Source organism: Homalodisca vitripennis, unplaced genomic scaffold (assembly GCF_021130785.1).
Source record: "Homalodisca vitripennis isolate AUS2020 unplaced genomic scaffold, UT_GWSS_2.1 ScUCBcl_4111;HRSCAF=10082, whole genome shotgun sequence".
Taxonomy (NCBI): Eukaryota; Metazoa; Arthropoda; class Insecta; order Hemiptera; family Cicadellidae; genus Homalodisca; species Homalodisca vitripennis.
In genome coordinates, this window is record NW_025780225.1 from 21,925 (window position 1) to 34,044 (window position 12,120).

Consider the following 12,120-nt stretch of genomic DNA (forward strand, 5'->3'; position numbering starts at 1 on the left):
ACGGACGGTACAATATCTGCTATTTTATACTTTCTCCAGAGTTTTTCTCATTCCTTTTCTGTATGTACTTTTATTATTATAAGCATTTGTTCTTTATAATATAGCAACTTAATTATTTATTTTAAATAGTTTGCTTGCCGATATCATATGAATATTAAATGATATAACTTTCGAATGAATTTAATTTAGTGACCTCAATCAAGTCTCATTCATAGACAGATATTTCTTGTATTCGTTGTTTAAAAAATATGTAATTATGTCCATCACTAAAGGCTGCGTCTGGACATTACTGTTTTGATAGAATAATGTAATATTTGGACCGTCGAGTAGGCAAGATTTTAACTTCTATGGGCTCAATGAATGTGCATTATGATATAAATTTTCTTTTGAGTTGACTTTAGTTAAAAATCAATAGTGGTTTTATACTGATTTTACTGTGATAATGTCTTAACAATGAACATAATTTTACTTTATGTGATGTTTTAAGCTTTACGCAACGGATTCATCTCATTTTCTAATGTTGGCTCCCTGCATTTTTGGAGCGTAAACTACTTGACCAAATCAACGAAACATTTGTAAATCAAAATCAACTATTTGTTGTTAGGTACAGTATTAGTTACTAAGTGTTTGAAGAATAGGATTCTAGGTAATTCATTTATTATCTTTATTTGTGTTTCGTGTTGTTAAGATTTAGTTAATGAAATAAAATATGAGTTGAGTTTTATTTTAATATTCCGAGGGAATGAAATTTAAAAGTTAACGACTAGTTATTGATAAAAACAAATTTAAGTTCAGAGGTAGTTACAGGATTTTAGTTCAGTGTGTTGATTATTGGTCTGCTGTTAGTAAGCCTTATCATTTAGCTATATTCACTACTTTATTTTCTAATCTAATAACATCGAGTTTTGTATTGGACATACAGTACATTCTTAAGTGCCCAGTAGGTGTTATATGTTTTAAGTCATTTATTTATCAAAGGACATACCATTTTACAATTAGACTTACAGGCTATGTCTTAATTATTTATAGTAACAAGAATATACATGTAATCCAATTTGCTGTAGTAATGCACACAAACATATTAAGATTGATAATTATAGAATGAATTTCAATTAACAGTGATATAGCAATACTGTATTTTAAAATGTGAATATAAAGATAATGCTACAATTGAACAGAGCTCTGATGCTACCATTTTCAAACACTGATTTTACAAAAACCTTTATAAACAAGCAAAACCCTTTGTTTGTTTATAAAGGATGGCCGTTGTTTCTTAAAAGGGTTGTGTATTATTTAGATAATAATATGAATTATTTTATAAGAGAAGCCACTATTAACAGAACTACAATTTAAATCAAATTCTATCTGTTTTAATTCTTACTTTCGCAACAGCTTTTATCATTAGGGCCTAGTGATACACATGGATATTTGAAAAGTTTGTAGTGCTAGTGTTAATTACCAACAGCAGTATAGCCTAACATGCCCTTTTTTTTAAATGAAAAGAGTACCTATTGTAATCAATAATTTGGTTTACTACAAATACCCTTCCTTCCAAGTCCCTCGATCATCCAATCTGTCAGATGGCAGCTGAATAATCATGTTAAACTTGTTGGTCATTTTAATGGAAAGACGTTTCCACCTAGAAATTACAAGTCACAGACGCCATTAGAATGTAATTATTAGTGGGTTGCAACTCAAATAGCATATTTGCGGCAGAACTTAGGTAGAATACGTGTCGTAACCCTTCAAGTGTAAAGGAGCCTGTTGCTGGCTTTTGGGATTGGGTTAGCCTACTTGAATGTTGCAGAGCCCATTAAACTCTGTTTTACATTTCTCAATGCTCTGCATGTAGACATAGGCTAGGCAATAAAAGTAATTTATTATGATAGCATAGTTGGCAGTAGTTTTGGATGCATTATAATAACACACACACAATCACACTTCGACAATCAAATCAGGGAACCAAATTATTGATTTGAAATAACGGGTAGAGTACGATAAGCGGACCCGGTTTTTTATATTGAAATTTGCAAACGATATTACTTAATCACAACTATTAATATAATCAATCGATACTGATTAATTATTTTAAACAATTAGCTTAAATAATCTATATCAACAGCTGTAAACACTTTCAAATAATACACATAACTTAAGGTAATATTTCAATTTTACATAAGTAAAATTTGATTATTAAAAATGGCACTCAACGGTAAAATTTAGAAAACTACACAACATTGCTTTTAAAGTTGATAAGACAAGTTTTTCGTGGCTCCAACATGTTGGACTTGTACCGAAAAACCAAATGTGGTCGTTGGTCATATGAAGTTTTCCTAATTTTGGTTATAATAATTTGTTTGGTCACTGTAAATATTGACTATTTTAATTTAAAACATATTATGATTGTTATTGAGGACTACAGATACTTTTATATCAATTGATAGTCTAGGATTTGAGATGCGAATATTAGGTATCGATGATTACATTCTTTGATATAAAAAACCGGGTCCGCTTATCGTACCCTATCCGAAATAACTAAATATAGAATACAAAAATATTCCAAGTTTAATTCTAATTATTTTAAATTAATTGTTAACGGGATTTTAAATTTATTAAACGACAATGTTTTTTACAATTAATTTAAACTAAGTAAAATAATTTCTGAAGTACTTGGGTAAGGGCTACAGTAATAGCAATGTACATGCGTTGTTTGGACGATGTGGAACTGGCCATAGATTCTATCCATAGAAAAAACGAGTACATACCCGGACCTAGTTCCTAACTGAATCCTAACCTAGTTCATCAACTTAACTCATACAAAATATATATTAATTTAATAATGTGATGATAAATACTACAAATAAAGGTTTTAAATGAAAAACTACATTTAACAAGTTCTGAGAAATCCTATACATTGACCTGTACCTCAAAAACATACAAGCCGATTTTGATAAAACATTATATACACATTTGAGACACAGTCTACTATACTACAATACAACCCTCATTCTTATAATGCGCCTATTTTCGCAGCCACACCGATTTTACAGGCTATGTGCTAATAAATCAAATCTATGAATGGCTATACCTCAAAAACATACGAGCCGGTTTTGATAAAACTTTCTATACAGATTCAATACATGGTCTACTATACTACAGTATTTTAAGCCTCATTCTTAGGCCGCACCTATTTTAGGAGATTTATCGATTTTGGTTAATCCTCGCATATACATATTCTTGTCACTCTAACAAAAAATTACTTGCATTAACCGTCATATCTATATTAATGCAGATTATGTTGGTTGAGTTTTTTGTTCGAAAAAACGGAATGAGAACCTTGATTAGAGATGGGCGGTATATAACATATTAGTGTCAGTAACATCGTTATTCAGTGGTAACCTATTACCAGGCGCGGCCTAAGAATGAGGGTAGTAATATAATACAATAGACCATGTATTTAATGTGTATATAAAGTTTTATCGAAATCTTCACCTACGTTTTTGAGGTACGTCATTTATAGATTTGTTTTTTTTCTGCATTTGGCCTTTAAGTACATGAAAACCAGTAATGTTAGTTTTAGAATGCCTGTTAAGCAGATTCTATAGTTTTCTTTTTGTTTTCAAATAATAAAATTAATTTAGTTTTGTTAATTGAACTGGTTCAGGAACTAGGTCAGGAGTAGTTCATAAACCAGGCTAGGATTCGTGTCAGGATTATTTCTTTTTATGGATAGGATTGATGGGCAGTTTCACACTGCCGTTATTTGTATCACAAACTAAATCAGAGATGTTCGTTAACTTTTTATATTTATAATACTTACAAATGTATTTACCTACTTATATAGCCCAGTGGTAGATAGGGGCAGAGTGGCTTCCTTCTCCCCGACATCGCTTCCTTTTGGGAAGTAGAAAACAAGAACCGATCGTCATAAATACTTGCAATTTTCACAGAAACTCAAATAAAGCCTATTTTTCTAACAATGTAGTTTTTTAGGTTCCTGGTTAGAAAAGCTCTTTCTAAAATAGTGGCCTCCAGATAATACCAAATTACCGAACATACAATAAATACTGTTATTGTTTGGTAGTTTTGATAGTCAGAAATATCGAAAGTTTGGTTGTCATGGTGGCCACTTATACTGCAGCCACTGTTTTATTTTACATTTATTATGCATTGTTTTCTTTTGTTGGTAATTAGGGTAGACTTTAATAGCGGCTTAAACTCATAATTCGGTTGGTTTTATTGAATATTTTTTATATGAATAATTTGATATTAAAATTAATTTAACGTAACATAGGGTATGCTGTCAACTTCCTAATTATAGTAATGTTTAATGTAAACAATGTACATAAGAAGTAACTAATGTTTGGATAATTTGTAAATGGCAGTGAAAATGAGGAAATTATGTGAGATATGAAATTTAAAAGTGATCGTTCTTGGTGAGCGTTAAAGAGAAGTTTGAGGAGTGGACTACGGGCAGAATATCTTTGTGATTTTTTTATACATCAGGGATAAGTTTTTAGCAGAAATGAATAATTATTAAATTCATGAAAACGCATATCTTGAAAATGATATTGCCGGACTTCAGACATATTAAATAATATTTGGCTAGTTGTGACACTGCTTACTAAGTTACTAGCAGAATATAATCAGAATAAAACTCAAATATAATAAACTGATAATTTTTTAGTAATGAGCAATTTAGTGATAAAAAAACTGAATTTGTTGCAAAAAATGTTCATTTTTCTCTAAGAACTTTTTTTCAGGTATTATGCTTACATGACTGACTTCTTGTTTTTAAATGCTCTCCAAGAAAAAAATATTTTCACAGAATAAAAATATAAAGTGTTTTTTATGAGTGAAGCACAAAAAAGTGTTCATTGGAAATAATTTATATGTTAACATAATATTTTATAAGTATAAAGCAATTATGCAAATTTCAGTGTACAATAAATACTTTAAAATTTTAATTTTATTTATGGTTATGTAGTTTATAATTTGAATAATTACATAAATAATGCAAACAGGTGCATGATCAAGTTTCTAAAAGTATAACTGAGATACAAGCATTGCATTATATACTGCATGTTTTGTCTATAATGTCTGTATTGTAGAAAAATCATCCATATATTACATATCCTGAAGGGATAATTAGGTGTTTCAATGAATAATTGCTTGGGTTGGATTTTTTAATTGATTGGTTAGCCTTCTGTTTTATTTATTGTTTGAAAATTATTATTTTTAAGCTTTTTTAGCGATAAAAGTAAACAATTATATAAGCTAATTCTCATATAATAGTGGACTTTTTTCAAATAAAGAAGTTTTATAGTTCAATATTCAATGTCTCAATATTCAAATAGAAGACTTTTGTGTCTTCTAGTATTATGATTGTGGTGATTTTTTTTATTGATCAAATGTGTTTTGATTTTTATGAACAATAAAAAACATTATGGTGGTGGCAGTATGTGGTTATTGTTTTGGTTCAACAATTCAAAAATATACAAACATGGTAGTGTGTATATTAACTTTCTTAAATAGCGGTCGGCAGCTCTCTCTAAGTTTGCATCAACCTTTGCTCGAAACACATTTTTGGACTATGAATACTTTTTCAAAATCAGGAGATGAACCTCAGAGTACAATACAGTATTTCAGAATCAATTGTACATGGGCTAAGTATACAATTTTACACATAGAAATAGATACAGAATCTGCTAATATCTTCATTGCAAAACAAAAAGAGCTTAGTTTGTTTACAAAATAATTAACGTGAAATGTTTAGTTTAAGTTTTCATCAATTTTCACTCCTAAAACATGTGACTTGACTAGGTTTAATCTCCTACGTATTTAAAGATATTTTTATGGTTATTTTTGTTTTAAAATGTGTTATGTTGTTTTCTTGAAGTCAAGAAGTCAGTATTTGGAAAGTCATTTGGTAAATTATTAATGTAGACTAGAAAAAGAATCAGACCTAAAATTGAACCCCATAGAACACCACCATAGACAGTGTTTTTCTTAATTCGATATAATTTTAACTGAATTATCATTCATGATAGATCTTTGTTTTTAAATTTGATTCTAAATAGTTAAATGCTTTCTTTTAATTCCAATTTGTTATATATAAGTTATACACTAAAAATGTATTCTGGCACTTTTCACACACACGTTTTTTCTTTACAGTACTCAAAGGGTTAACTCATGTGTAATTAAGTGATATTTATTTTATAGATTAAACGGTTCGTGTTAATAAGGGTTTTTATAAGAAGTCCGTTACTGTTCTTCAGGTATGTGTCAAAATGTTCGTAATAAAACATTAGGTTGCTGCTAGGGTTTTGAACATTTGCCATTATTATATGTTACAAAATTTTATAACATCTCATTTCGAGAATTTAAATCTATCCTCTACTTCAAGTGTCAAAAGTACAAAAAAATTTACAAAGCAGTTTTACTCTTTATTATTGAGAAGTACTTTAGTAACTAAATCAGGTCTAATCTGTATTTGTATTTGCACAGAATGCTTAATTAATATAATATTATGTAATTGGTTTGAACCGTTTACTGAATAATAAATCAATGATACCTTCACATTTGGTTGAACGGATTTTAAAAATATAATAAAATGATTGTGGGCTGTAAAATAAGTTTTATTGAAGCCCACCAGCCCCTAATTCAAAATGAAGTGTTTTATAACTTTTAAATCAATGCTTTACTAGAAACTTGGTTTATGATATTTTAAGTTAATTAATAAGTATATTTTTGCAAAAATTATGTTACAAAGTTGGATTCTCAACATTTTTTAAAATATACAGCAATAAAAAATTTACTATTTATTTCATAAACATTTTGTTCAAAATTTTGCTGTTGTTAAATATAACACTATATGTTTCAGGTAGAAAGAGATATGGCCGATAACTCTTTTACTTACTGTGACAGTGACGAAGAGGTTTTTTGGGGGAAAGTTACAGAAAAAGATATACGGAAGCGTGCTTTACTTGGAAATTGCTTTGACTCGTAAGTACTCTACACTTACTAGATGTTAGACAACTGATCTTTGTTCACCGTTTGGCTATAGTCTTGCATTTTTTACACACGGAGATAAATCACTATTAAGTCAATGACCACAGAGGGGGGAGGAAACACATTGTCTGCCCTCAGAATAGTGACTGATATGTACTGGTATTCATCCCCAAACTGTCTGTGTTTCATTAGTGTTATTTTTATGAGTCCAGTGTAATGACAAGAAACATGTCTGCATAGTGTAAACAGAAACATAAAACTTAGTCTCTTTTTATATTCCTAGGAAAGTGAAGAAACTTCACAACTATTTTATAATAATAATATTCCTTTATTGCATAAAAACAATTTACAACAATTGCATTGCAAACGTCAGTTAATGGTACAAAAAATACATCAGTTATTTGATGATTTGTCAACTAAAATTATTATTTAATGAAAGGCAATAATCAGAACCAGGGATTTTTCTCGTTGCTCTTAATTTTCAAAATTTTCATCCCAGCGACCCATCATGAACTCATGAACAGAATAAAATGCCTTTGATACCAGGAGGTGTTTTAGACGAGCTTTGAATTTTTTTGGATCATCGAGTTGTTTGATAACTTCAGGGAGCCTATTGATTATTCTGACACCAACTTGTGACGGCAAGTGTTCAAAAGCAATTGTTCTGTGTTGGTCGATTCTAAATTTGTCCCTGCCTCTAGTCTCGTACTGATGGACATCCCTACCCTGCAGCAACTCACATTTGAGTCTACAGTACAGGGCGACATCGAGAATATAGAGGCAGGGTAAAGTCAGCAATCCAAGCTCCCTAAAGGAATCTTTACACAACTCTCTGGGGTTCAATTTTGAAAGAATTCTGACAGCTTTCTTTTGAGTTCTAAATACTCTTTCGAATTTGTACTTAGAACAGCTGCCCCACAGTCTCAAGCCGTAAGTCAAATGTGGATGTATCAGGCCAAAATATGCCGTTTTCAATACATCCAAAGAACAAAATTTTGCAAGATTGCGCAGGACAAAAATGCCCGAGGCAACCTTGGAGCAAACCTTTTCAATGTGATCGTCCCATGTCAGTCCTCGGTCAAGGTGCATTCCAAGGAACTTAATGGATTCAGCTTCATCAAGAAGAACATCGTCCACCATCACTGCAGGCCGTAGTTCTTGGTCTTGTTGCTGCCGGAGGCAAAAATTCATGACGTTTGATTTCGAGCTGTTTGTTTTCAGATTGAGTTTTGAGAAATGCTCGATGCATGAATTCAACTCAATAAATGCCTTCACTTCGAGATCGTGTTTTGATTTTGATCTGATGATTATACCTTCTACTTCAATGGAGTAATATCAGTTTTCAATTTAAAACATCATTTTTGAATTCAGTTATTTTGTGTTTTTCTTCTTTATATGTGTGAAATGTAATATATTTTACATTGAATAAGAATAAAGTTTTCATGTCCGTATATGAGTTATTATTGATTTTCCCATAATTCGGCAGTACTCTGATTGGATATCTTTCGGATTACTGTGGGAGTCCTGTACACAATAATGGTGCCAACTTAGGAGTTAGTATTAGAAAAGCTTCTCAGATTTTTGCTCTATTGTTTTAAATAGGACTTTTGAGTTCTGTTTTGTTCTTTTGTGGGTGTTTCTTTGAGTAAGATACAATCATCTTCCTCAAGGTTTAGTCTGAGCAATGACCTTATCTGTGTTTTAGCTGTGCAATTGATAGAGCATTTCTCTATTCTGTTTGTGAGGACCTGTGGTAGTCAAAATATCCTTGTCTGTGGTTCTTGTAACAATTATTCGTATCTCAAATGTCTTGGTTTTATCAGTCAAGTTGGTATGCAAAGTCTAAGGATGATGATGAGACTTTAATCATTGAAATTGAATCCATTCCTACTTTATATAAAAAAATGTAGTGGATTTCCTGTGCAATCGTTATTGCTAAAGTATTTCAGTAAATTTAAATATTTCTAAATTATATTGATCTCTTTAAATATGACGTTGGTATAATGGGTTAATCAATGCTTCAGATTATTACTGTCTTTGTCCTCCTTTACTCTTGGATTTAGTTTTTTCTGGGTTAGAACAAGATCTTTCAAATTGTAGATTATTTGCTCTGTTATATGTCATATTGTACTGAATCTCATTCTTACAAATTTGATAGAATTGACCTCTGCCCTGGAGGATATTGTACTTGTCCGGGAAATATGGATCTACCTCATCTTAGAATCTACATCCAGGTTTCAGAATTTTGTCAAACCAAGCAATTTTCAACAGTTCCCAATTTTAATAAAATTTTGTAAGGAGGTTACCTTTTAATAGGCTAAGAAAAATTACCAAATTTTATAAAATAATTGTTACCCATTTTGGATTGATTTGTTTGATCACATTAAGTTGTGCTAGGCTGAATTAAGTTTTGTATCACCAGTAAAATAGTAATGCCGTGTCGCATTGTACTGCTCGCTATACCAGCAAAAAGTAATTTTAAGATATACCAACACACAATTCAGGCAGTAAGCCGCATCTAGGTCAGAAAAAATCTTTAAAATTAATATTTTTCAAAGAAATGTCATCTACATTATCAGACAAGCTCCGAAAAGACGAGAAGACTGTAGGAAATAGGAGCTTGGTGCTGTGCCCTTGCCACTGTGACTTCCCTGGCGGTCAGCCACACCTGGCACATTGCTTAAAATTGTCATTTTGCTTTTGAAATTTTCTATTTACCTTATTTCTGCTTCCTGTACATTAAAAAACCAGAGCAATTTATCTGAATCTGTTATTTGTTTCCAGACCTGTTGTAAGAAGCAGCACACCCAGGCCATCAGCAACTAAGAAACTTGCAGGAAGCAGTTCCCAAGTTTTACCCGATGTGCTCAATGACTCAGTTAAACACAGTTTTCCTGCTAACTGTGAAGAACTTCCAAATATTGAGGAACCAAAAGGTAGTTCAAACGTAGAAAATTCTGCTATTCTGAATGATTCACTCAACAAAGATGAAGATGTTGACAGTGATGTAGTTATAATTGACTTGGATGGCCAAAATGATTCTGTAGTGATCATATCAGATGATGAAAACTTAACAGGCAATGATGAACTTTGTCAGAATCGTAGTGGAAATAAGCCTACTGTAGGAACCGGAGAGGATAAGTTTTGTGATACATTCAGTGCTATATCTACAGAAGATAAAATTGAACACACAAGCCGTATTGAAGTAGAAAACTCAAGCCAAACTGCTGATAAAACTACTGATGATGTCTTGAAGAACCTGAATGAATATCTGGGTAATAACAGCACTGTGTCTGATCTAAGCTTCAACTCAAAACAAAAATTAGAGTGTGGAAATCTTGAAAATACCAGTTCTTTGTCTAATGAAGACTTAGAATTCAATACTGCTGATACTACTAAAGAGAGTAACAACATTTTAGGAGTTGAACATGACCTTGAAAACAAAGCCATAGTTGAGTCTAGAAATGTTGAAGACACTTTTTCATCGGAGGAGTTGAATGAATGTAGAGAGGTATCTGAAACTGAGAAACTAGTTGAATCGAATGAGGATGCAGTGTCAATGGAGTCAGCTTTGGAAAGTGTTGCAGAAACCAACAAACGTGATACAATAGATCCATTGTCTGTGGAAGCATTAATTCAAGCTTCAATTCACTTAGAAAACCAAGACGTCATCTCATCAGAAAATAAAACTAATAAAGATATCCTTGTTGAGAAGCCCTCTGTCGAATTGAGTGGGTTAAGTGACTTTGATTGTTCATCACTGAATGGTGTAAGTGACAGCATTTTAAACATATCCCATGGTTCCTCAATTTTGACTAGTCCTGTGGTAAAACCACTCAAAAATCATGTGGGTTTACATGCAAACGTCATGTACGAGGATATCAGTTGTGATGGAGAGCTGCTGCTTGATCAAGTGCCCAAACGTGTAGAGGAATCTGAAGACTTACACATGTCGGTGGATGAACCTGATTTTAAACAAGGGGAGAGCGGTCTCATCGAGTCCGGGACTTCAGCTAACACTTCCCAACATTCCTTCTACAAGTCATGCTTGAACGGTAGTGACAGTAGCTACTTCACAGCACTTGACGCCAACAGTAGGCATCCTACTTCCAGTTCGTTTCAGAGCTACAGAGACAATGCTGACAAATCAATAATTCTAACTGAAGAAACTGAAAAATCAAGTGCCTTGGAAACAAGTTTTGAAATGGTCATGAAAAATCCGGCAGAACTCTTTCACAGACACTTCTTTGGCCGCATCTGTGGGAAACACATCAGGACAGGTTAAAACTAAAAGTGTGTCTAAATTACCGGTATTTCAAAGTACAACAAGTTTACTCAAACCCCCAAAGCTCAATGTGAAACCAGAGGTGTTGATGACAAGCAACTACAAATGGGCTAAAAAACTTCCATTGGATGCAAACAAGACCGTTTCAGCCATAAAGAAGCAAGTGAATTTGAAAACAAAAATTCCATCTACCAGCTCTCTAGCAAGGCCCACAAACCTTCCTAAACTTACACCAGTAAAAAGCACCAGTGATGTCCCATGTGTAGACAAGTTGAAGACTCCGACTGAAAACAAAACACCAGCTCGAGGAGTCATAAGTCAGTTTTCAAGATTAGTAAAATCGGACACAAAAACACCAAAAATGAAACCTGTGAATAAGAACCTTGCACTAAGTGAGTCAAAAGAAGAAAAAAGGAAATCGCCTGCACTTTTAAATGAGAAAGACCGTTATAAGAACATCATCAGTCCTATTCGAGCGTACATAACACGTTCTCCAGTTGTTTTAATGAAAAAAGAAAATGTGTTGGATTCTGAAATTCATGTAACTGGTAGCTGCAAAAAATCTACGGTTTCACACTTGCCAACACGGATACCATCAACTCCAAAAGATGCAGCAAAGGCTACAAAGCGACTTGACTTTGGAACGGTGAGAAATTACTTTTTATGTTTTGCATGCTCATACAAAATTGCAGCTGTAAGAATTAATCTTGTGGTAAGGTTTATTTTATTAAGGCCTTATAAGTTTTTAGTAGTAAAGTAATTAATTAAAAATGCATACTACTTGCCATTAACATGAGAGAAGTAAAAATATTTTTGAAGAACTA

General features: G+C 32.3%; 1 protein-coding gene across 1 annotated transcript; it reads left to right on the forward strand.

Annotated features, from left to right (window-relative positions):
* The first annotated feature begins 613 nt into the window (after positions 1-613).
* On the forward strand, positions 614-11,296 carry LOC124372815. Its single transcript, XM_046831222.1, has 3 exons — positions 614-646; positions 6,888-7,005; positions 9,796-11,296. Exons 2-3 carry the CDS (start codon positions 6,896-6,898, stop codon positions 11,294-11,296), a joined length of 1,611 nt encoding a protein of 536 aa, XP_046687178.1. The 5' UTR covers positions 614-646; positions 6,888-6,895.
* The last annotated feature ends 824 nt before the right edge of the window (positions 11,297-12,120 follow it).

Excerpts from the sequence above, each read along its gene's own strand:
- LOC124372815 (XM_046831222.1), top strand. The coding sequence starts at position 6,896 with ATGGCCGATAACTCTTTTACTTACTGTGACAGTGACGAAGAGGTTTTT. Across the intron at positions 7,006-9,795 it reads CTTGGAAATTGCTTTGACTC|ACCTGTTGTAAGAAGCAGCA; the intron begins GTAAGTACTCTA and ends ATTTGTTTCCAG.